Here is a 26,659-nt window from a genome sequence, read left to right on the forward strand (position 1 = left end):
CTAGGATTGTGATCAGATATTACAATTAGCCGCAATACCCCAAGTCTTAGGAATGATTAGCTGAGGTTCCTGTCCTTGGTCATCATCCCTGCTGGAAAATGCATGAATGGGGACATCTGGTATGGGAGAATTAGACTCGGTTGTCATGTGCAGTAGCCTGCCACCATTCATGAAGATGACCATTTGGGTAAAGCTACAAAGAGCAACTCACATCCATGAGACCATATGTTGCCCTGACTTGGTTAGTTAAAGCAAATGCCCAGTCAGCTGGAGATCCTGGATTTGAATCGCAGCAAAGCAATTTATTTACAGGGCCTTCTTCATCTGAGGGGGCTTTCTTCAATGAGGAGCCTTCTCAATCTGAAGTTTATGATCTTTAGAAATTGATATGGCAGCAGGACAAAGGTTACTTATTCAGTGTTGTGCAAGGGAAGTTTAGAGCCAACACCAGTAGGTATTTCTCTGCACAAAGGATGGCCATTAGCTGGAACAATTTGCTAGCAATGCTAAATGAGGCCAGATCAGGAGACTCATTTAAGAAACATGTTTTAATGGGAGCTGTTAAAATTGTATTCTGGGAAGATAAAATAAAATGCATAAAAGGGTGCCCTTCAGCTAAAAGCAAAGGTCTTGTTATATGTCTGCATGGATTATGAGAGCTGATTCCATTGTCAGGAGTTCTGAGAATGAGGCACCCCTCACAGGCGGTCCTGACCAGAAACTTGAGGGCCTGCATTCTGTAACCACCTCCAGTTCTACAACCCTTCAAGATTGTGGCATGCCTCCGATTCTAGTCTCTAGCTTCCGGAAATTCCTCCCTAAACCTGTCCATCTCTCTATCTCAGTCTCCTGCTTTAAGATGATGCTTAAAACCTACCCCTTTGACCAGGCTTTTGGTCTCTTGCCCTATTTTCTCTCTACATGGTTCAGTAATAACTTACTGAACCACCTTGGGATGTTTCACTAAGTTAATGATGTTAATTAAATGTAAGCTGTTCTTGTTGTTGCATTTTCTCTGACTAAATTGCACTTTCAGGCACCAAGGACCTGCAATTTCCCAATTAGTGCTTCCAGTGATCACTGCTCAGTACTGAGCACCCCCAAATCAATCTTACGATAAAGATTTAGGAGAAAGAATTGTGTCCTTATTGTGGGTTCCAGCAACCCAGCATCTCTCTGAACGCATAGTGAAGGCATATGTGAAGACCGCTTTCTGACTTTAGCACTCCCATTTTATCTTTGCATTGACATTCTGAACCAATTCCCATTTCCATCAATCATTTTTTAACCCCATTAATTATCACTGAATCACTAAAGGTTTTGTAACTAGTTTCTCTTAATCACATTGCCTGAACAATCACACTCCTCTTGCACGAACAACCTCAGTGCAGTAAAAGTGGAGACTGGATTCTTCTCCAGTTGGAGCTGCATTTTGAGTACTGGTGAAGAGATCCCACACTACTTAATGTCAAGCGGCTTCCATCACTACAGAATAAACAGGAGCACAATTATACTATAATAAGACTTCCAAAATAACATGATTTTGGCACTTGGCGGTAAATGTCATCTCCCTGTTCTGGCGAGGATCAGAGATCCACTAGCATTGCCTGGAGATGAACAGAAAAGTTCACCTGGTGTCCTGCTCAATTTTCTGCCCTCAAGGGCCATTTAAAGTACAAGGTGAGCAACCTGTGGGCGTTCACTCTCTCTGAAGCTTCTCACTTTTTCACCGTCACCCTCCAACCTGCCAGATCTCCATCCAACCCCTAGCAAGTTTGTTTTATTTATTCATGGAGTGAGGGCATCACTGGCATGGCCAACATTTATTGCCCTCCCCTTGTTGCCCTTGAGAAGATAGTGGTAAACCGCCTTCTTGAACCACTGCAGAGTGCAGGGTGGGGTGGGGGCGTGGGTGGTGGTGGATTGGTATGCCCACAGTGCTGTTACACTGCCTGTCAGGTACAACTAATAAGTAGCTTGAAATTTGTGAATCTATCACCATGATGATGGCAGATAGGGAATTGTGCCCCCATTCGAGACCTGTATGTCTGACCTCTCCAGAAGTCCCAAGCTCACATAGTGCTGAAGGGGGCAGGGGAAGAGGTCCTACACTGGTATTAGTGCATCTTGGGTGATCTATTATTTAAAGTTTGCTATCATAGATCTTATTTTTACAGAAATAACTGGATTGGTGAGCAACAGTCACGATGTGGTATCTTGGAGATTATTTTCGCTGGAACATAATTAGGTAGAAGGTGATCGGGGCAGGACATGTTAAGTGGAGAGAAAGGTTTTCATGCAACATGTTTAGTCTATAACAAAAGTAGAAAATAACCAATTAGGAAGGAGGAAAACAAAAGACGCTTAACCAATGATGAACGAAAAAATTGACACGACAGTCAAAAATTATGAGGCTGTGTCCTTCAAATAAGACTTTAGATAGTGGTGTTGCCAGCTTTACCTGATCCCCTGGCACTATCTCAAGAGGAGCAGGGTATTCATCCAGTGCCTTAGCCAATATATTTCCCTCAACCAAGATGAGAAGAACCAAATTAATTTCTCATTCTCCTCAATGCTATTTACAGGATCTGGCTGTGTACAGAGTGGCTGCTGTGTTCCTCTCCAACATGAGCAATCACTGAAGTTCAAAGTAAATAAATATATTTGAAATGCTTTCGGGCTTATTTCAAAAATGTGATTGAGAACCACATAGCTCCAAGTCTTCATTTCTTCCTTCTTAAGTGACAGACAGGAAAAATTGTAATATTTGTTACGCCACCAAAATTGAAATCCTGATGCCTGCAGCATGTTTGAGCAGGTGGCAGAATTGTAGTTTCTTTTACCCTGAAGATAATTTCAGTACATGCCTAAGCACTGCAGGAATGATTCAATGGTGATCCATGTTTCTCACACTCATGGCATTGGAGTTTAGTGAGCTGGGATCCTGTGAGATTGTGTGAACCAAATGGATTCCCCTGGCATTTATTCTGAAATCTGTCCTCAATGGCTTTAATTCATATTGAATGAAAAGTTATATATTTAGCTAATATTACAGACAGGAAAGATGGGAAAACTGTACTCCTTTGTTCTTTCACTATCTGTCTGTAAGCAGAGGTGTTTTTTTCATTTTAAAAGTAGCCTATGGCACTTATTCCAAAACCCTTTGTTTGTGTAGCCAATTCTTAAAGCGACTCACAGCAAACTGTCTTAGGGTTAAATCAGAAGTTTAGTTTATGCATACATTCAAACCCGGGGGAATAATCGCAACTTCACACCCACACACACAAACACACGCACACGTATACAGTAAGGGGATGAGGGGATAGGAAAGAAGGGTTTTACAACCATAAATAACTGAACAGTAAAAAGAACCACAGAAATGGATATCAGATCACGTGATTGCCAGGGTCCAGAAAGCCCAAATCGAGAGGGGGTTCCCTCACCGAGAAGTTCCAGTTCAGGTGGGTTCCTGGCTGAAGATGGAAGTGCAGAATTTCTTTAAAGATAATGGTGATGCAATGAGATAAGGTTGATATTCAGAGACATGGTCTGCCTGGCAGGCAGTGGCCAGTGGTCTCCAGGTGAACAAGCTTTGAGGAGGGCTTGTTGCAGGTTGCTTGGTCAGCCTGGAGTCCTGCTGTTGGATGTTTGCAGGCTGGAGTTAAATCAACATACTGTCCTACTTCTGAATTCTCAATTATATATTGAGATTTTAAAATGATCGCTTGAGTCATGTGACTTCCCTCCTCCACAATGATTTCATAAAGGAATGTTTATCTATTGTCTGGATCTGGCTTTTGTTTTGTGGCTTATAATGTCCCAGTCATTAGCCATTGAAAGAGATATCCATATTAATTATCTTGTTCTGGGTAGCTATTGCCTTGGTAGACCCTCAGACTCCACTAGCAGGGTAAGCTTATAAAGATGCAAATGGCATCCATTTCTTTTCACTAGTTCCTTTTTTAAATGGACCTTGGCAGCCCATGTGTGAGATTCCATGAGCAATGTATCAGGGCACATCTCCAGTTCAATTCATATAATGCCTTAGTGGTCACTTTACAACTCCACACATGAGGTGACTTGTGGCCACCATCTTTTGGTTCAGCAAAGTTCATTTTTAAATATCCAAAAAAGAATAAAGTTTGATTCACATAGTTTATAATTTATTTCATGTCTAGGGTCATGTCACCAATTCCCTTTAGTTTAAGGTGCTTCATCTCACATTGAGGTCTGTCTTTACGGTTACCAGCAGATCTCTGTTGCTCCACACATATGACCAGTCTTTATGTGTGACCCAATATTTTAACTTGCCAAAATGATGGTCTCAAAATGAGATTGGTGGACTTGCTATCTGTTCACTGCAGCGGCTCGATTGGTAACGCCCCTATTTCTGATTCAAATGCTGGATTCAAGTCCTACTGCAGGCCTTAGGCATAAAAGTCAAGACTCACACCCCAGTGCTGTAGTGAGGGAGTGCTGCACTGCCAGGGGTGCTGTCTTTTGGATGAAACATTAAACTGTGGCCCCATCTGCCAAATTGTGTGGATGTAAAAGATCCCATGGCACTCTTTCAAAAAAGAGGAGGGGAGTTATCCCTGGTTTCCTGGCCAATATTTATCACTCAATCAACATCACAAAAAAACAGATTATCTGGTCATTCTCACATTGCTGTTTGTGGGAGTTTGCTGTGTGAAAATTGGCTGCTGCATTTCCTACACTATGACAGTGACCACACTTCAAAAGTATACAGAATGCAAAACATTTTGAGGCATCCGATGGTGGTGAAAAGCACTAAATAAATGCAAGTCTATTTTTCATTCAATGCTGTGTCCAGGTCTACTTTAGGGTATAATCCTTGGGCAGCTGAAGCACCTCACTGTTTCAGGTAAGAAGCCCCTTTCAATTTGCAAATTAGGATCCTAAGACACACATGTGTTCCAACTACATTTAGCACTAAGTGAGCGAACCCCACCTCCCTCCCGGACTTTGCCTGCTGCCTGGGAGGCATCCTCCAGAATGCCATATAATGCACGAGAATGAATATGATAAGCTGCCTGTTTGGTGTCCGCAGTTCACTGGTGTTATTTAACTAAGGGTTGGGCTGGAACAAGTGGGCAAACAAAGCAGCCACCCAAAAATGTTAAAATGGACCCCAGTGACTGATGTTGTTCTTGGACATCCAGCTGAGGGATCAGGAGCAGGAACATGAGCTTATTTTTCCCCTTTCCTTAACCCTGAGGTGTTGTAACATCCAATTATTGCATCCTCGCCAACAACAAGAAACAAAATCAGCTAACTCAGCAGAGGCAATGGATTGTAACTGTAATCTTCTGGTACTCTGCGTAAGCCAATTGTCAGTGGATCTTGCTGACAGTCACTATTTTGGGGCTCAGACACCAGTTGCGGACAAATAAAAAGTCAGCGCAGACCAGGCATTGGTCATTCTTTTAGATTAAAAATGTATTAAATGTTGACTTGAAATGTGCTTAAAATGAACCAGGAAGCATCTTTTTTTAATGCAAAAGCTCAAAATTTTCCAGATAAGCTTCCTGTTGCATCATTGGCTGTTCAAGGAATGCCTCACCAATTTTATGCCTTCAACTAGCTTGATTGTCCCCTTCAGGGCTTTTGTGTATTTATTTTTTTCCTCTCCAATACAAACATTGAGCACCACTCATGCTCACACACTATAGGATTAGAAATCTGGACCATTTTTGAGCTGGCAGTTTTCTGGGAGGACTACGTCAGCTCTTTATTTGAAGCTGTTGTCCAACTTTTATTAGGTTTCTAGACTGGTGTTTACCATCTACAAGGCATGGGTTAGGAGTGTGATGGAATACTCACCACTTGCTTGAATGTGTGCATTTCCAACCGCACTCAAGAAGCTCGACATCATCCAGGACAAAGCAGCCTGCTTGATCGGCACCCCATTCAGCACATTAAATATTGACTCCTTCCATCATTTGCGCACAGTAGCAGCAGTGTCTACCACCTACAAGATGCACTACAGTAACTCACCAAGTCTCTGTCGACAGCAACATCCAAACCCGCAACTTCTACCACCCAGAAGGAAAGAGCAGCAGACACATGGGAACACCCCCAACTGCAAGTTCCTCTCAGAGCTATACATCATCCTGACTTGGAACTATATCGTCTTTCCTTCAGTTGTTGGGTCATAAACCTGGAACTCTCTTCCTAACAGCACTGTGGGTGTACCTACACCAGGTGGACTGCAGTGGTTCAAGAAAGCGGCTCATCACCAATGTCAGTTAGAGATGGGAAATAAATGCTGGCCTTGCCAGTGATATGCCACATCCCATGAAATAAAAAGAAATACTCACTGGATTAACTTCCTATGAGATCAGGGGGCTGGGAATACTAATGTATTGTTTCCTACATTATAACTGTACAATACTTCAGAAGCACTTTGTTGGATGCAAAGTGCATTGGGATGCCCTGCAGCCATGAAAGGCGCTATATAAATGAAAGCCCTGTCTTTCTTTCTTTCCCACCTGTCCTAATCCCTACCTGTGCTGATGAAAACAAATAAAGAGACCGCATCTTCACACACAGGAAGAGAATGCAAACTTGAGTATTTCCAAAAGCCAAATCCCATTTTTCATTTTTCCTTTCTACTTCAAGCCCCTCTCCAGGACCTGAGACAGAAATCCAGGCTGACATTTCAATGCAATACTGAAGCAATTCAACACGGTCAAGGTTTAAGTATTGAGGAAGGATTTAAATGCATTGGAAGCAGTTCAGAGGTTTACTAGACTAATACCTGTAACGGGCAGGTTGTCTTATGAGGAAAGGTTGGACAGGCTAGGCTTGTATCCGCCGGAGTTTAGGAGAGTAAAAGGCGACTTGATTAAAACATATAAGATCCTGAAGGGTCTCGACAGGGTGGATGTGGAAAGGATATTTCCTCTTGTGGGAGAATCTAGAACTAGGGGTCACTGTTTAAAAATAAGGGGTTGCCCATTTAAGACAGAGATGAGGAGAATTTTTTTTCTCTCAGAGGGTCATGAGTCTTTGGAACTCTCGTCCCCAAATGATGGTGGAATCAGAGTCTTTGAATATTTTTAAGGCTGAGGTAGATAGATTCTTGATAAGCAAGGGGGTGAAAAGTTATCGGGGGATAGGCAGGAATGTGGACTTGAGGTTACAGTCAGATCAGCCATGATCTTATTGACTGGCGGAGCAGGCTTGAGGAACCGAGTGGCTGACTCCTGCTCCTAATTCATTTGTTCGCAAACTAAGATCCTGTTTGCCTGTACAGGTGGGCATGAGAGATTACGTGTCTTTTTTAAAAAGTTTTTCTAATTTCCTAGCTGATATACAGCCCTCAACCAACCATACCAAAACAGATCAAGTGATCAGTTATCTCAATGCTAATTGCAGGATCTCAGTGTGCTCAAATTGATTGACAATTTTGCCTACATGACAGTGACTGAACTTCAAAAAGGGAAATCATTGCTTCTGAGCTGCCTTAGGAAGTCCTTACCATATGAAAAGAGCTATGCAAACCTTTTGTTTCTTTCATTTTGTTGGTTTCCATTCCATCAATGTTAGATTACAGTAGTGGAACAAGACAAAATGAAATAATTGCATCTTTATTATCCTTCAAAACATGGCACAAGGTTAAATCGCAACATATAAATATTGATGTACCTAAGTGTACACCCAATTTAACATAAGCAATCAATGTTATTGTTGCTACAATCAAAACCTGAATTAAATTGCTTCACATTTCTCTGAACCCGTGATATCAATGAAGCAGTCTTTCTTATCTCAACACACTTGGAGGAGTTTATACAGATAAGATGCACACTTTGAATACGTCAAACTTAGTGCCTTGTTTTTCAGTTTTTAGCAGCAAAGAGTCAGTGCTTATTGAAATGCCAATGGGGAGTGGTGGCGCACAGTTGTTTCTCACATGCCTGAGTGTTATCTGTTGTGAGAGATGCAAGGGAGAGACCAAGCACATGCAGATAGAAGAAAGGAGAACTGAACCTGGGCCATTCACAAGTGGTTAGCTCACAGAGTTGAACTGGGATAGACATAGGTGTCCCACCAATTTTCTGAGCCACAGTTGTTTGTAGGCTGAGGAGACACAGCTCATAGTGCAAACTCAACCAAGGGAAACAAAAGAATAAAATGCAGATGGAAGAAAAGAACTTGCATTTATATAGCACCTTTCTGATCTCATGAGGTCACAAACTGTTTCACAACCAGTAAAGCATGTTTGAAGTGTAATGCAGGGAACTTTGGTTGCCCATTTTCACACAGCAAACGCCCACCAGCTCTTATGAAATTAGTGACCAGATAATAGTAACAAAAAGTGCTGGAAATAATCAGCATACAGGTCCAGCAGCACCCGTGGAGAGAGAAACAGAGTTAAAGTTTCAGGTCGATGACCTTTCATCAGAATGGATGACCAGATGGTCTGTTTTCCTGGATGTTGGTCGAGGGATAACTGCTGGCTAGGACATCAGGGAGAATTCCCGGGCTTCTTCATTGAAATAGCACCATTGGATTGTTTACGTCTTCCTGAGAGAGCGGGCAGGGTCTTAGTCTCATCTGAAAGGCGGATATTCAACCGTGGAAGGCAGCACAGCTGAACCAGCTCCTGTGTCCTCTAGAATGTCCAATGTAAAAGCACATCCTTCCAGCAGGGGTCACCGGATAGTGATAAGGAATGGCAACCCCAGCTATACTTTTCATTCCCCAGCCTTGAAGCACTTTTGCCACTTGTAACTACCGCCACCACGCCCATCTCCCAGCCGCTGAACTCAGCCAATTCCGGGACAGCACAACATCAAACCAACAGCGGAAAAGGCAACATTTTAAACAGTGCTGGGGAATATATATTTTAAGGAGCTGCTTATTTCAGAGAAGGAGATTAACAGGTCCATTTGGAATATTATGTTAATAGTGGAATTATAGAAACTGACAACATAATTGATGACTGTGGCATCAATACATGGACGTCATTCAGATCACTATGGCTCCGACAAACACCAACCACTTTGCAACAGGATTGTGAGAGGACTTTGGATTTAAATACAACATAATTTGCTTAAAAATAAATTAGTTTTTGCACTTTTTAAAGCTCAACACGATAGGGATACTGGTTAATATGCTTGTCCTAAAAGAACAATGAAGGATGCTGGTGGCCTGTGGGGAGGGACTAAAAACTCACTGAATCAGAGGACAGATCAAAGGGAGCTACCGCACTATCAGCCCCCCTTCTGTAATCAGCAGAGGCAACTGAACCGCCTGTATATAACTTCCAAAAGTTAACAGGGCGAAATAAAACGCTGCTTTTAAAATGGCAGATTTGGAAATCACTTTATTCAGTCTGCAAAATGCATTATTTTTTTTAGATTCATGCCTCCCCCATCCCCATCATCATCCTCACTCTGCAACATTGCGAGCATTGCAATGCGTTTTGTGGCTGAGGTCACACAGTATGGGAAGCAGGAACCACGAATAAATGGTTGGGGAAACAAGGAACAATTCCAACATTAAATCACTGGACAACACATTAATTAACACCTAACCACCCAGTCGCCCACCCAACAAACACACACTGTGGTTTGGCCTGTTTATTGTGGGAGTTAACTTTTTTTCATATTCCTAACCGTTACCGTTTAACAACAGTGCCAAAAGTTACACTGCAGGTGAATGTTTTTATTGTACATTTTTGTGGTGGTAATGGTGCAAACGTAGCGATCTTCTGCCTTAAACATTCTCATCTCACAGGAGAAAGAGACCAACGTGCAGTTGATTCCTCTCCAGCGCTTGAGCATGTGGCCATATTTATTGTAACCACGCCATAAGCAGTTAACAAGAGGTGGTGTTAATATCGCCATAAAACAATATTTGTACTGGCTCATTTCAAAAAGAAGTTCCAAGAGGATTCGAGGAGGTTACAGGCCAATTGCTTCGCATTTAATTTATGTCCTAATACATTAAGCATGACTATGGAAAGGGTATAATATATATGGGCAAAGAAAGTTCCCAAATTTTATTTCATGAAAAATCGTTTGGATAGAAAATATCGAGGTTGTATTATAATAGCCATGCAATTACTTAACTGGCTGATACAGGCAACACACTAGACTTGCATGTGAATGAGTGCCTTACCAGGAATGCTATTATTAAGAACCATACATTTGCCCTCATGCTTATTTTTCACAAAATAGCTGTAATTATGTTGTCCAAACTATTTTTTCTGGTCTTGTACATTTTGACTTAGAATGGTTTAAATAGCCTCCTACTCCCACCTCCAATAATGTCACAATGCCAAATGTGCATTTTGTTCGGATGCTCTTGATAAACAGACAAGGGAGAAAGGAATATAATGATAAGCTGACAGAATAGATCCTAGCTACTGACTCCATCCCTCACAACCGTCTGAGACTAAACCAATCTGTTCGCAATCTCAGTGCTACATTTGACCCCAAGATGAGCTTCCGACCATATATTCCTGCCATCACTAAGATCGCCTATTCCAGCTCAGTAACATCACCTGACTTCACCCCATCTCAGTCACTTGCTACTTAGACAACCATCCAGGCCTTTGTTACCTCTAGACTTCATTACTCCAATACACTCCTGGCTGGCCTCCCAAACTCTGCCCTTCATTAACTTGAGATCATCCAAAATTCTGCTGCCTGTGTTCGAATGTGCAGTAGCCCCCATTTCCCTCTGCATGCTTAAGTACAATCAGCTCCAGGTCAAGCAATGTCTTGATTTTAAAATTTTCATCTATGTTTTGAAATCCCACTGTGGTCTGACCCCTCCCTACCTCTGTAATCTCCTCCAGGCCCACAAGCCTCAGAAATATCTGTTCTCATCTAATTCTGGCCTCTTGAGCATCCGTGATTTTAATCGCTCCACCATTGGGTGGTGATGCCTTCAGTTGTGCAGGTCCTAAGCTCTGGAATTCCCTCCCTACACCTCTCTGCTTCTCCACCTCACTTTAAGATACTTCTTAAAACCTACCAAGCTTTTGGTCATTTAACCCAATCTTCCTTACGTGGCTCTTTGTCATGTTTTGTTTAAAATGCCCCCGTGAAGTACCTTGGGATGTTTTATTCCATTAAAGGTGCTATATAAATACAAGTTACTGTTGTATACATTTTTTTATGGGGGGGTGAGGGGAAGCAATAAGTCAATAATTCTCACCCTGGGAAAGTTTACATATGTAATTAAACCTCTCATTATTCCAATTTAATTCTAATTGAAACCCTTACCCATGCCTATTATATCTCCAGACTTGCCTATTCCGTTGCATTCCTGGCCCACCTTGTACATTCTACCCTCTGTAAGATTAAGGTCATCCAAAACTATGCTGCCCATGTCCTAACTCAGACCAAGTCCCATTCACCCATCATCCCTGTGCTTGCTGACATACATTGACTCAGGTTAAACAACATTCTGATTTTAACATTCCTAATCTCTTCTTCAAACCTCTCTGTGTCCTTGCCCCACTCTATCACTGTAATCTTCCCCAGCCCTATAGCCCTCTGAGATATCTCCACTAGTCCTGGCCTCCACCATTGGTGGCTGTCCCTTCAGCTGCCAAGGCCCAAAGCTTTGGGATTCCGTCCCTAAAACTCTCAACCTCACTGGCCTGTAAGATGTTCCTTAAAACTTAAAATAAAAGCAAAATATTGCAGATGTTAGAGATCTGAAATAAAAACAAAAAGTGCTGAAAAAACTCAGCAGGTCTGGCAGCATCTGTGGAGAGAGAAATAGGGTTAACATTTCGAGTCCATATGACTCTTCTTCAGAACTGAAGAGAGGCAGAAATGGGTTTTGTGCTGTTGAAAAAAGGGGGAGGGTCAGGTGGAGCAAAAAGGGAAGAGCAGTGATAGGTTAGAGGGTGGGGGAGATTTAATTGCAAAGATGTCATGGGCCAAAAGGTAAAGAGAGTGAGAATGGTAGTAGTAAAGAAACAAAGCAATGGTCCAGAGTACGCATTAATAGCAACATAAAGGTCAGTGCTGCCTGAAAGCGAAATAGCAGAATGTGTTAATAGCAGAATAAAGGTCAGCGGTGTCTGAAAGCAAAACATGAGAACAAGATACAGACTGGCACTAGGGGAAAATATAAAATGGGGGACAGAGTTCATGGTCTGAAGTTGTTGAACTTAATGTTGAGTCCAGAAAGCTGTAAGGTGCCTAATCGGAATCCTTAAGTCTTTAGCAAAGCTTTTGGACCTCCAAGCTAATATGTATTTTTGGTTCACCATCTTCCTATGAGGTGACTAGGGACCTTTTACTATTTTAAAGGCTGTCTATAAGTGCAGGTTGCATTTTTTTCATGAAGTATCCATCTGAATTTGTTTTTGATGGGGGCAGGGGTGAAGATGTGCCTTTGCAAAGGAGGTCTGGGAAGAGATGCAGTGGTTTTTGTCGAGGTTCATCCTGAGCAACTTCCTGATGCAGGATTCTGTGCTCTATGGATTGTTTGCAGGGATGCACACCAAGATAAACATTTACTGTGGCTGGAAGACCATCAGCTTGGTGAAAGACACTCTTTGGTCTTCTTGCACAAAGCGTTGTCAATGACTGAGTCTTGCAGACTGGCACATTCCACAGTCCAGGACTATGTGCTGAGGGACGCACTAAAGCTTGGGGCAGCTGCTGCAGGGGCACAATGGGGAAAGGCCACTGTCTAAGATTGGAAACTGTGTAGAACTTCTCAGGCTGTATATTTGACATGGAATGTATATAGTAAAAATCACGTGTATTGCAATTTAATTGAGACATCTCAGAGTGCAACATGCTGTGTGGAGAAAAGTTGAATGTTATTGCACTTTCTGTAATATTCAATTTGAAATATTTTGGAATATATTTTTAAAAACTTTATGACCAAAGTATATTTTTGGAAAAAAAATGTTTTACTCAATATGTATATAGTGACCCCAGAATCTGCCATGTGTGCGACACTTTGAAAATAAACTCAAAATTATCCAGCTGAGAAACAGGCCATTCATCCCACCGTGTCTATCCCTCTCTCTCTCTCTGAAAGAGCTATATCCAATTTCCCTACTCTTTCCGCAGAGCCTGCAATCCTTTCTTTTTTCGAGATTCGGATCTCTTTGGGAAGTCACCGTTGAAGCTGCTTCCTCTTCGCTTTCAGACCAACTGTTGCGCTGTATTCCTCAGGTGTGCGAAGTTTTAACACGTGCACAAAGCTTTAAAAGTTTTAATGAGCGAGCGGGCGGGCGGCGCAATTTCCATCCTCGGACGAAAAATCCGCCCTCATGCCTTTGGCTGCGGCGCCTGTGATTCCCCTTGCGGGAGCCGGGACCCGAGTCTGGCAGGCTGCAAAGCACAGTCAAGCCGCGGGCTTTTAGGGAAACGGGGCACTCGGCTGTTTTAATTTCCAAAAAAAAATACACACCGAAATAGTTGGGTTTTAGCCGTGTAAAAAGTGAAGGGGTCAGAAAGATTGGTGGGTGGGGATAACCCTGCATGGATCACGTGCTGGATCAAAGCCCGGTGCCGCCTTGTGGGAGCTGGGGAGAGAGAGAGAAAGAGTGAGTAAGAGATAGAGAGAGAGTGCAGGCGAGAGAGGAGCGCAGAGCCATGTCATTGACAAGGCTAACATGGTGATCTAGATCGTTCAGGCAAGGAACAGCACCGGGTACCAAGACATCATTGTTATTTTGTGTTGCTTCTACCCTTTAACCCACAAAAAAAGTTGCATCTATACGGATATGTATTTGTGAGAAAAAAAGGGACAGAAACCAAGCTTCGTCCAAGTCAGAATTAATCAGAAATTATGTCCCGGTCAGCGCTGGTACAACCGGCAAGATGATGTTGAGGAGTGTTGAGTGGGTGCTGTTGGTGGCAAGTTTGGGGTCCGTCTGTACCAAGGAGACTGCCTTTGTGGAAGTGGTGCTTTTCGAGTCCAGTCCGAATGGTGAATATACAACTTTCACAACCGACTTGCAAGGACGCTTCTCCCGGGCTGGAGCTACCATCAGCGCCGAGGGAGAGATTGTGCAGGTAAAACAAAAACAGAGCGATTCTCCCTTCTTCAGCTGGAGGAGTCCCCCTCCCCGCCAAAAAAAAGAGAAAGCCCATACGTTTTTTGTTTCAAAAAAAAAAGTTTTGCTGAGAGTTAAGTTCACACACTCGACAAGATGGCTCCGATCTTGGCCGCTGCAGGAGTCGTTTGAACGGGGGTTCAAATCCACAGGCACATCGCTTATCGCTGCTGTGCTGGCAGTTATTGATCCTGCTGTCAAAAGCCCTTGTCCGTGCCTTGTCTAAACCGCTCTGGGGGTAGAAACTTTAATGGGGGCCGAGTTACAAAGTTTTGTTAGAAAGTTTTCCCCTCCCTCCCCCCCCAAAAAAAACTCTCCGAAGATGTAGTGGTTGTGGGTGGGTGGGTGGCACACTGTCCCAGGAGGTGTTTTGAGTTCTGATGTAAATGGGGGTGTAGTTTACTGGTGTTGAATTTGCCAGTGCTGCAGAATATCTCTCTTTTGCAATGATGTGTGTTGTCTAGAATTTCACGATCTGAGCCCCCGCGATGCACGTGGAGGGTGAGTGTGTGGTGGCTTGACACGATTGTCATGTGGGCATTTTAATTTGTTATTTTTAGTGCCTTTTTAAAAAATATATATACATATATGCTTTTTTTAAAAAATGAAACGCATTTCACTAGAGCAGAGAGTGCCCAATCGCACGTCACCAGCCTTTGGTCTATCAGCGTGCTTGGGTCCATGAAGAGATCCGCTTGAGAGTTACACAGATTTGAGGCGTTCACTGCAGCAGATTACCATGACAACTGCTAACAGGGCCACTTAACCATTATTAACCCTGGGATTGTTTCCACCAACCGCCCCCCTCAAAAAAAAAGCGAAATATCCACGTTATTTCTGTTTGTGGATCGTGTTCTTGCCTCCTTAATCTGGATCTGCGTTTAGTTTTACAATTGGTGGGGGAACTTGCGTCCAAACATCAGGGTAACCTCCTTCCCAAATCATTGTTCTTTTGGGGGTGTGGGTGCAGTTGCAATGGGTCGGCTTGTTTGCAATAGACCCCGGTGTGTTTATGCAGCCTGCGATGCCTCTCTCTCTCTCACACACACACATCGAATTATTAAAACAGCTAGGTGTTGTGAGACGGGAGGGAGAGTTCCCCTCGCTTGATCAAAGTAGCTCGTTCTACAGTGTGTGTGACAATGTGCTCCGCCAGTAAAGGAGTAGCTCTCGTTAGATCCTTTTGTAACTGAGTCCTCCCTGAGATAGAGAGAGAGAGAGGAGGGGGGAGACTATTATTTGTGCTTTGTTGCAGCTGCCGAGTGTGAGAGGGAAATTCACCTATTGATCAAGCAGAAAACATGCCCTGATTTTTAAACCATTTTTTTTAAAGCTTGGCAAGGTTGCTTTTATTGATTTGCATTTTTGTTTTTTTTTGTGTATGGCCGGCTGAGCAGAGCTGGCGAAGGAAGAAGAATGTTTCCCCCCCACCCGACCCGCCGGCCCCCATCCCGATTGTTAATAAGACATTCAGACGTGGTGGAGATGTAGGCTGAGGATTACTCTCTTTAATATGAATCAAATATTTTTGACTATAGCAATGTCACCTCACGTCACCTTTGTTCTTTAAAGTTAATTCAATCACTCGGTGATTTACTGAAGGGCCGTGTGTAAATCAGCAAGGGTTGGGGCTGTGTGTGTTGCGGGGGGCGGGGGGGGGTGGGGTGGTGGAGAGGGGTGGGGGCAATGACTGATCCTGGGAAGTCAGTGAAACGGACCTGAAATCGACAAGCACATCTCTGTGAGAATGGAACTAGGAGACTTAAGTTATAAAGCGATTTAGGTCCCCCACCCCCCCACCCCGAAAAAAAGTGTGACTGAGCTCAGAATTTTTTTCCCCTTCTGGCTACGATTTAATAACTGTCATAGCGACGTTAAAACTGCCTTTGCCTTCAAAGCTAGTAGTTAAATCCGGTTTGTCTAGACGCACATCAAAGTAATCCCAATTCAAGCATCAAAGGAAGATTTCCACACACACACAAAAAGCCTCCGCAGAGTCGCTCTGCGCTTCACTAGCCCATGCACACCCAAGGACAATTTTTTTAAAACAAACGTTTGTTGCTTCTTCACAATTGGGTTGTAGGTTGTAATAGAAATCTTGTTTGAAAAAAAAATGCTTCAAAAATCCTCAGCCCTCGGAAAAGTTTGTATTTGGGAAATGTGTGTGTCTGCAATGATTAAACCGCAGTGCCAAAACGGACTATCTTTCTCAAAAGCATTTGCCTGCGAGATAAAAGTTGAATTGTTAACTGCTAAACGTGCGCTGCATCAAGTACAAGGGCTTAGGAGTTGGGGAATTTTCAAGGTCAACTTGCTACCTAAGTACCCTAAAGTTTAATACATGTTATCTATTTGAATAATCCGCTCATTTACAGCCACTTAGATCTCCTGCTTATGGTGGAGAATTTGCAGTTAATGTTTGAATTTGGCAATCCCGAATTCCCCTTCGTTCCCGACGACAATTTCATTCCAAACTCGCTTATCAATTGCATCACGTTAGAAAAAGTGCTCTCTGATCAACACTGACTGTTCCGAAGAGGGGCACGGTTAGTTTTTAAGTTTTGTCTGAGTAAATTATTAATAGGCCTGTTTTGTTTATTCCATGTGACCTTTATTACCTATAGAGTTTTTTTGATGATTTAGGGTTACATTATTAGGTTATTATCGTTGAACGGTGTAAAGCGCAATTTAATAAAAGATCGTTTTAACGGCGAGATATGAGATTGTTGTATTATAGAGGGACTGTGTTCTACACAATGGTTCATAACTAAAACAAAGTTACAAATGAGCAGAATTGCTGGAATGCCACAGACTGGTCCTTCCGAAGTAGCTGCATTGAACTAGAGACAGTACCAATGGGGAAACAGATATGTTTGAGACGACAGCGTTTCTGTTTATGTTGTAGAAAGAGAAATACATGATAAAACAGAACAGAGCAAACAGATACTTCTGCCTGGGCGCAGCTGCAGAACACCAACCTCAGCGTGTGAATCTGCTTGCCCCCCACCTCCTGAACAGATTGTTTCTGAAGCTCAATGCCAACTAACTTTAGTGAGTGGAAGATGTTATATATTCGCTGCTGGTTTGCAGATTGTTCAAGTAATTACAAACCTTCTGATAATGGTCATCCAAGTCCAGTTACACATAGTAAAACCATGTTAAAATAGTTCACTTAAATTGTACACCAAATCTTTTGCTTAAGATTTGAAATCTGGCCTTTTATAATGTTCCTCCCTCTTTCTATTGAACTCTGTTTTGGAGGGTGGGGGCTCATTCAATCCTGGTACAGCAAAACACATGTTATGGGAAAATTCAATGGATCCAGCAGGACCATGTAACCTGTTGTGTAGAGACATGCGGGAAATGTGATCGTGTAAACGACAGTACAGTATTCACCAGCTAGCTGGGCTCCGTTTATCAGCCAACAATAGCTGCATTTATACTCAGACCAAACCCTTTCCACTTCTGTTCTTTTATTTTCCTTTGAAGCACTCTTTAGATGGCTATCTCTCCACCTTCAGCTGGCTTTGTTGGGTAATAATTTGCATCTCTCTCCAAAACATTTGACTCCTTTTCTAAGGGAAAAGATGGGAAATCCTGTGTGTGTGTGTGTGTTTTTCATTACATTTTTCGGGGGGTGGGGGGTGGGGGGCAGTTTTGGCCTGAAGCTATAGCCTTTACATTTCAGTGCACACCTTTCAAAAGCCTTTTCTATGTAAAGTTATCTTTTGAGTGGAAGTATCTGTGCAGTCACAGGTCCATAGATATTGCATGCATGGCTGCCCTGAATGAAGTCTCACATTACAATGTGCTCATACATTTCAGGAGTGTTTTGTGAATATGGTTTTGCTCCATAAAGTAATGTTAGAGAGTGTTCAAACATTCATGTTGCCGAATTGAAGGTGCCATTTTAGTAGCTGGCTGAAACCATTGGTCACAAGTGGATCGTAGCCTCATATAATTTCACATTGTAAATTGATCTTTATTTCCTAAGAACAGGGACCAAGTTTCTTTGGGTGCAATTCAAAAGAAAGGATAGAAGATCATTTGCCATTTCATAACCGACCATCTCTGCAAGTGTCTTAAATTTACATTCCATGCCCCACATGACCTAATCTATCTCTGTAACCTCCTCCAGCCCTACAACCCTCAGAACTCTGTGTTCTTCCAATTCTGGCACCTTGTGCATCCCCGAGTACCTTTGAGCCCACCATTGGCAGCTATGCTCTCAGCTGGTCATGCCCTAAGCTCTGCAATTTCTTCCCTATACCTTTCCACCTCTCTGTCCCTCCTTTAAGATGTCCCTTAGAACTTGCAACTTTGACCAAGACTTTGATCACTTGACCTAATATCCTCTCCTTTATGGTGTCAATCTTTTTTCTGCTTACAGTTCTGTGAAGTGTGATGGGACACTTTACTATGCTGAAACTGTTATGTAAATGCAAGTTGTATTTGAAGTTTGATAGCCTCTGCTCATTTCAGTGTAGAGTATGGGTTTCTAAGGTGTGAGTTACAGTTCAGTGTGGAAAATGGATTTCTATATGTGAGTTAAGGTTCAGTGTTGATTATGGACATCTAGGTTTGAGTTACGGTTCGTTGTAGAGTATGGACATTTAGGTTTGAGTTACGGTTCAGTGTAGAGTATGGACATCTAGGTGTGAGTTATGGTTCAGTGTAGAGTATGGACATCTAGGCATGAGTTAAGGGTTGCAATTCCATTGATGCTATTCTTTTCCCTTCAATTGTTGATTCCCTCCTCTTCTGAAGCCTCCAATTCATGGTGGAGTGCAGTTCCACTCATTCAGGTGGCCATCCTTCACATCTGACAATGAGTGTGTCAGCAAGTCACTTTTAAATTTGGGAGTATCAAAGTCAACCCTGTTTTGCCCAAGTCCAGGGCACATTGGTACATTCCGACACAATCCCAGAATGACTGAATCCTGGGTTACTGTTACTCCCTCCTCCACCCGCCCAACCCTTAATCCGGGCAGCTAGGACACATGTGGTAGCTATCCTGGCAGAGATCAACTAACTCAGCATAGACTGAGGACATTTTGACTAGTCGGTTCAGCTTTTTACACCCTATCAGGGATGGCCATCGGACATTTGATATCATAGACCTCATAAATTGAGAGAAGTGCTCCAATGTTTTATTAACGTTAGCTGAGGCCCATTGACGGTGTTTTACAGCTTTTGCCTTCTCACATATTTGTGTGGTGTGTTTTTATTCGTTCATGAGATGTGGGCATCGTTGGCTAGGCCAGTATTTATTGCTCATCCCTAATTGCCCTTGTTCTGAGGGTATTTAAGAGTCAACCACATTGGTGTGTATGTTGTGTATATGAGTATTTGAACTATCTTTCAAAACTACGCTTCTCATTGTTTTGCAGCAGGGAAGTTGCATGGGGTGCCTAAGTTAATTAGTGAAAATGTTCTGGTTGATTGTAGTGTTTGAGCTGCAGTTAAACAGAATCTCATGACATGCCCTTAGTATGCTAAGGACTTGTGCTTAGTATCAGTTTCTGCATTGTTCTGTTGCTGCATCACTGCAATAAGGATTATATAGTATTTTTAAAAAGCATATGCATATGTGGCTTTCATGAAAAAAAGTGAATTGTACAAAGGCTCATTTGGTATTGTGCCATACAGACCAGGAATGTTCTGGATTAAATCTTCAGTGTGCCTGGAGTTAAGCTGGCCTTATTTCCGCTCATGAGAACTACCCAGTCACCCTACTGCAAATTATGCATCAAGTGAGAGCAGGATTGGGGTCAGCTGTGATGATCTGCCCCATGATCAAGGAGCATTCATTCATTATCTGGAGGTAGAACAGCCATTAAGGTGAGGTCCCAGAGCCTCAGTGTTGCTGCAAACCATACTGCAGCGGAAGTCTTCCAGGGACATTTGCGCTATGTTAAACATGCTATCTAAATATAAATTGTTGTTGTTGAGGGATGATAATTACAGGGAAGGAAAAAATGTCATGGTCATTGTAGGACTTAAGGGGGATGTTAAAGTGGGTTATGTGATGGACACATGGGGGCATTTTTAAAAGTTTCAAAGGGCATTCGTTACTTCGCGAGTATGAAGCATGTTGAAGTACAGCCAGCTCTTCATGCGCTGGGAATCCATTCCGATTTGCTGCAACAGTCCAATGCCTTGCCTTCACACGTTGCCTCCCGAAGGTAGTGGTTTTATTCAGTAGCCGTCGTAGCAGTCATTGATTTGGCCCTGTTACAGCGCACGTGACACTTTTCCTGTGGATGGTTGGTGTCCCCAGGATGTGCTCAAGATTAAAGTCACTGCCAGCGCAAATTAGACATTGCTTCCACATAATCCTCTTTGCTTTCTAGAATAAACTATGACTGTAAAAGAAAGTAACACTTTCAATAAACAGGGTGCAATTTGACATTTCCAAATTTGATTTGGATTCATGGTGCTTAGGAATGCATGTATGAGCTTGCAGTGTTGGAGGCTAGCTGTGCCAATGTGACAACATTTTAATTTAACAGGATCCACTTTGATGCGCTTTTTAAATATTTATAGGAACGTCCAAATCACTTTGTGTTTCGTTTCCAAAATGCTATAGCAAATAGAATGCCCTCCTTTGAACTGGAGTTGTATATCTTCAGTTTCTTATTAAATTATTCTGTTAACATACTTGTGGCTTCTCCCGCCCCCAAAGGGGGCCAGTTTGCTTGCTAGTTTTATCTCTCACTCCAGCCAAAAAGTAGAGTAATATCTCCAAAGTCCCAAGACCCAGCCTGTGCTAATTTAACTGGTTGAAGTCCTGAGTTAATAAGCTTGCCAACTCTGGTGAGATGTATCCCTGGAGATTTCCTGACACCCACCTTCAATGGTCCTACATAACTGTTTCTCCCCGTATCCTATACTTCTAGAACTATTTGTATGAAGTGTACAAGCAAAATAAAAAACACTTTTTTTTAATGCCCGAGTGATTTTCTCCTGGCTTGCTGGCATCAGTGTCCATGAGGTTAATGTTCAATTCCTGGAGTCTCCAGGGCAACCCTGTGGGGGGTGGGGGGGTGTTGGCAACCAAGGTGATGTGTGGTAACAGTGGGACAATTAGTTTTCACGCCCTAATGAGGGGAAGAGGCAAAAATCAGCCCCAGATCACTACCAAGTGACTCCTGCTGGAACGGGATTGGGCAAGGGGAGGCTGATAATGCAGGGTGACTGCCACCCCTATCCTAACAAGGAGTCTGCACCTTATCAGGGGGAAGGTGGGGGGGGGGGTGGCGGCGTGGAAACAGAAAATGTGCTCCAAAATGGAGCTGTTCCCCATATAATTGTAAGTACAAAATTGACTTGGCACTATGTTTCTGAATGTGAGCAGGAGATTCTTGCAGCTGTTGGCTAAATTCAGTCAGTGCGTTGCTCAGCATAGAACCACAGACCGATTGCGCTGCATAGAACCACTAATCAGATGGATCACTGGAGTTTCATGCTTGAGTCCAGGTTTGTGCTGAGGTTGCTGATCTCTGTCACAGGGGGAATGGTGGTTGGGGGATGGGGTGGATGGTGGTGATAGCAGCTTTCCTGTTGGCTCAGTGGCTAAAGAGGTGAGGAAGATCGGCGACTTGACTGACTCACCAGAGGTTTGGGGGGAAAATGCCTGAGGGGAATAAGATTCCAGTAGAAGCAGCTTCAGGACGTAGCTGGAAGAAAAACATAACGATAACATAAAATGGGCCACTTTTGTCGCAATTTTTCTTGCCTTCCTGCCTTCGATGGCGAAGGCCTTAGCTGAAGTGCAGCTTCAACGGCACATCCAGTTACTTGCTGAGGCACTAATTACTCATGCACAAACCCGATTGCTGAGCAAGAGGCATCACAGCCAGACCTGATGGCGCTAGCTGCTGAAGTCCATGCATGCACCCCCTGGGGCAGGGTTCACCAGGTGGCCATTGGGAGCGAGAAACCTGGCGGGTTTTTCTCTTCCCCTCCCTGATCCAGGACAATTAAGGCCTATTTTTCTTTATTAATTTGTTCTCAGGCTGTGGGCATTGCTGGCGAGACCAGCATTTATTGCCCATGTTGTGTCACCTCAACATTGCCCCAGTTGAGAGACTGAATCTGGGATCTACCCTGCTACTACAGCTCAGCTGGTCACCGGAGAAACACACAGAGCATATCGGAGAAACTTTACAGTAATGACTCATTTTAATCTAATTGATATAGAGTAGAAGCTGCTTAATGCAGCCGCCCTTGGGGAAGTCATATTCAGATGCTGCTACTAATTAAAACATTTCACTAACTGAAGGGTCCAAATTTGTACCTAAATCAGTGGCAAACGGATGCCCCCTGCATTTGAAAGCTGCTTTTATATTGATTGAACTTTTAGATTCTGGGGGATCTAGCATCTGTGAAGGAAGTCTTGTAATGCTCTTGAATCTGACTCTCTCCCCTGTTTTATATCAGGTTTTGCTGCCAGTTTATGGAAAACTGATTTTGCCGCATAAATCCTAGCAACTGCCTCACATGTGCCAGACCCCAAAATCTGAATTAAAAGACCACCCTGGAAACCCCTTAAATGAGTGAACTTCAATGTATTCAATACCTTCCCTGTCACCAGGCCATCACAGTGTGTCACTCTTGTCAAGTAGACAAATGCAGCAACCAATTTGCACGCAGCAAGGACCCGCAACCAGGCATGAGATAAATGACCAGTTACTCTGTTTTTGGCAATGCAGGTTGAGGGGTAAATATTGCTGAGGACACTGGAGAGAGCACCCCCTCCCGTGCCCCGCTGCCAAGCTCACCTTTGGAAAGTGCTGTGGGATCATTTATATCCGAACAGGCAGGCAGGACTGTAGGTTTAACATCTGCAGGAAAGCACCTCTGACAGTGAGGAACTCCTTCAGTGTTAAGCTGTAGTGGCAACTAAGATTAGTCGTTCAGTTCCACAAACTTGCACTCAACTTTCCGACTCGGGAAGGAAGAACGCTACCCATAAAACAAGTTTGAGTAGTTGATTACAAATGGAAAGTTACAGGCACTGAACATAGCTTTAAGTACTTGTTAAGTAAGAGCAACACTTCACTGTGGAAAATTGGGCGCAGGTCCCAATTAAACTAACTTGTGTACAGAAGGTATGTGGGTTTGCTGTAACCTGTCCAGTCACTGATCTCACTGACCACATTTATGTTGAACATGACTTTATGTGAGGAGAAAAAAAAATTCCCACACACATCAAATGATTCACTAACCTGTGTTCACACTATGTTTCTTTTTCTCTGCTGCATGCCTGTCTTTTCTTCCATTTGCTAAATGCTGTCTTGTTTAATGAAATCCAGAGGGAGTGTATCTTGGATTATGTTTCTTTACTGCAGGTGCATTTGACATTATCCTCTTACACACCGCTTCCCAGAGTAATAACTATAGGAAACCAAATTTCCCACAGGAACACTGCCAAATAATGTTCTCTGGCTCAATGTTGGCAAAGAACTCTCTCTTTTCACCTGCCACAAACATGGCACCAGGTTTACAGGCGACCTGTCAGTTGCCAATAAACGAAGTCTTGGCACAAAAACAGAATTACCTGGAAAAACTCAGCAGGTCTGGCAGCATCGGCGGAGAAGAAAAGAGTTGACGTTTCGCGTCCTCATGACCCTTCGACAGAACTTGGCACACCTTCCAAGAGAAAGCAGGGGCAGTCTAACCACAGTGATCACACAATACATGTCTTTCTAGGGCGGGGGAGGGGCAGCAGAAGGGGAGGGAGTGTGTACCCCATGCAGTGTTGTTCCCTTGTTTATTACTGAGATCCATTGCTGTCCAGAATCTCTCACTATGCAGTTCCGCTGCCCATGCCTTAAGCTCTGGAACTGCCCCTCAAAACTTCTCTAACCTCCTTCAAGAAGCTCCTTAAAACTTTTCTCTTTCACCAAGCTTTTGGTCATCTAACCTAATATCTCCTCATGTGGCTCAGTGTCAAATTTTGTTTGACAATGCTCGTGCCAGCTACCTTGGGCCAGTTTCCGACATTAAATGTACGAGATAAATGCAAGTCGTTCTGGTCGTCTTGTTGCTTGGGTCTACCATGCTTGCAAGCAGCCTGTTCAGCAGTTTTCTTTATCTCCCGCTGCTGCACTGTGTTTGTAGTGTAAATGGAGCTGCTTTGATCCTTATCTTGGCGGTACCTGGAGTAAACGATACCAGATTTACCTTGGCACAAAGTCTTCACTGCATACAGGGTTTTGGAATGCTACATGCCCTGTCGAAGGGAATGGAGGTAGGACTGTAAGGTGATCACATCGGAGAAATATAGGTGGATCCAGTTCTGTAGGCAGTTTCTTTTTATTGAAAAGGTCTTAACTGAATTCAATTTCTGTTTAGGTTAGTAAAGTAGACCTGTCCTTTTACTGGGCTAGGGTTGGCAGTGGGAGCTGAGAGAAGCGGGGAGTTTCCTTTTGAAGTGAATAGTGTTTTTGGTAGGAAGTCTCCAGCGAGAGGGAGAGATTAGAGAGTCATTGTCTCTTCTGCAGAACTAAAATATTTTTTTTTTGAGGGAGGGGAAGGAAAGGAAGTTTGTATCTCGTGCTGTGTTGCTCCCTGTTTACACTATGTCCAGACTCCCTTGCTGTGCACTGCCAGATTGAATGGAGCTGCCCTGTCCCCTAATCATGAGGAATTCTTTGATCAAGTTTCTCTTTCCTTCTTCCAGACATGATCTAATTGAATGGTGGAGAAGGCCCGAGGGGCTGAATGGTTTATTCCTGTTTCTTATGCTCCAATTTATTCCACCCCCCTCCAAAGGCGCCAACTCATACTCCATTGGTAACCATGTACCTCCTCAATCCCTGACGAGTGTCATCGTGGAGCTGCATGAGAGCCAAGCCCCATCCGGTTCTCACCAGATGTCCACACTTACAGGATGGGATTGGTCTAGGAGCTGCTGCGTCACCATAACTTTACCACAACTTGTCGTGGAACCAGGTTTATGTGCAAACCATAGGGTTTCCATTGCACTTTCAGAGTAGTTACAGTGGGAGGCTGCAGCTCTGAGGAAAGTCCCATCTGTGGGCTTTCCAGTGGATGTTTCTGGACAGAACTTTCTTTACACTTGATCAGAGGGGAATGAGTCAGCTCCTCCTGCAGCTGTGATTGGAGGCCTACCACTGGAGCTGCTCAGGATTACACACGGGACGTTTCGGTGAACTTGTGCACATACACATTAGGAGCATTAGGCCATTCGGCCCTTCGAGCGTGCTCTGCCAATTCAATAAGGTCATGTCTGATCTGATTCCCTCCTACCCCGATAACCTTTCACCCCCTTGCTTATCAAGAATTTATCCAGTTCTGCCTTAAAAATATTCAACAGTTCTGCTTCCACCGCCTTTTGAAGAAGAGAGTTCCAAAGACTTGCCACCCTCTGAGAGAAAAAATTTCTCCTTGTCTCTGTCCTAAATCGGCGACCCTTTATTTTTAAACAGTGACGTCTGGTTCTAGATTCTCCCACAAGGGGCAACATCGGGTGGAATTTTACAGCCCCTCCCTCTGGCGGGATTTTCCGGTCCCGCCAAAGTCAATGGACTTTTGAATGGCTCGCTACATTTTACAGCCCCACTCCCGCCACGATGAGACCATAAAATTCCACCCATCCGTTCCGCATCCATTGAATGATCGACGTTGAGCAGCTTTGTGAATGTCAGACACCATAGGGGCTCCATTACATGGTGTTAATTGTATATTCATTGTGTTTAATTGTGTGCAGGTGGTGGGCATTAACTGGGGATTCACTCAAATCCCTATAAATAGACACAGATGGAAACTGTGGTTATTGGGGTTAGGAGGGGTATACGGTTAACTTTGCAAATAAGTACGAGTGTGTCAAAGTTTGGCTTTAGTTCTTCAACTGGTTTTTTTGGACGAGAACAGGGGCTGAATCTGGGGTATTAAATTTGGGTAGGCTGAGGGTCTGATACACCCTGCTTTGGAAATCCATGGCCAACGTGTGACCTTGTGTTGGGGAAGACCGCTGTCTCTCAGATGTGGTCAGAAACCTAACCATTTTTACTTGCCCTGTAACTCTTCACTATCAGCCCGGACTTTTACATGTTCCAATTCTTTTTCGATGGATTTTTTTTTTAGTGACAACGCCTGTACCTTACTGTCCTCTGATTGTAGATCCCTGCTTCCCACACACCTTGCAAAGTGTATTTTCATTTTGAGGGGATTACCATGCACCTCACAGGTTAAGTCCTGGATATTTATAAAACTTTAAAATGCTTCCTCCTTGGGGTTTGTCAAGTTGAGATGGTTTCCGGCTGCGGTGCATTTTGGGAGTCGGGGATTCATTTTTAAACTCAATGGCAATAAAGCCAGGAGGAAGATAAATAAAATCAAAGCAGAAAATGTTGAAGCTACTCAGCAGGTCAGGCAGTGGCTGTGGAGAGAGAACAGAGTTAATGCTTCAGATTGCTAACCCCTCATCAGAACTGGCAGGTGTTGAAGATAAACAGAGCCAGGGAAATGAAAGCTTAATGCTCTGCGTGTGGAAAGTCAAACGATGAGCTCTGAAACGACAATAGACTCAAGGCGACTAACAGCAACTTTATTTTATTAACG

General features: G+C 43.4%; 1 protein-coding gene across 3 annotated transcripts in view; it reads left to right on the plus strand.

Moving 5' to 3' along the window:
* Nucleotides 1–13,579: 13,579 nt before the first annotated feature.
* Nucleotides 13,580–26,659, plus strand: part of znrf3 (zinc and ring finger 3) — a 262,915-nt gene continuing 249,835 nt past the window's right edge. For all 3 annotated transcript variants that reach the window (XM_041203148.1, XM_041203149.1, XM_041203150.1), the window contains exon 1: nucleotides 13,580–14,027. In XM_041203148.1, coding sequence (XP_041059082.1) covers nucleotides 13,833–14,027 — 195 coding nt within the window. In that variant the 5' untranslated portion in view covers nucleotides 13,580–13,832. The remainder of the gene's footprint in view (nucleotides 14,028–26,659) is intronic.

This window comes from Carcharodon carcharias, chromosome 13 (genome assembly GCF_017639515.1).
Source record: "Carcharodon carcharias isolate sCarCar2 chromosome 13, sCarCar2.pri, whole genome shotgun sequence".
In the NCBI taxonomy this organism is placed as follows: Eukaryota; Metazoa; Chordata; class Chondrichthyes; order Lamniformes; family Lamnidae; genus Carcharodon; species Carcharodon carcharias.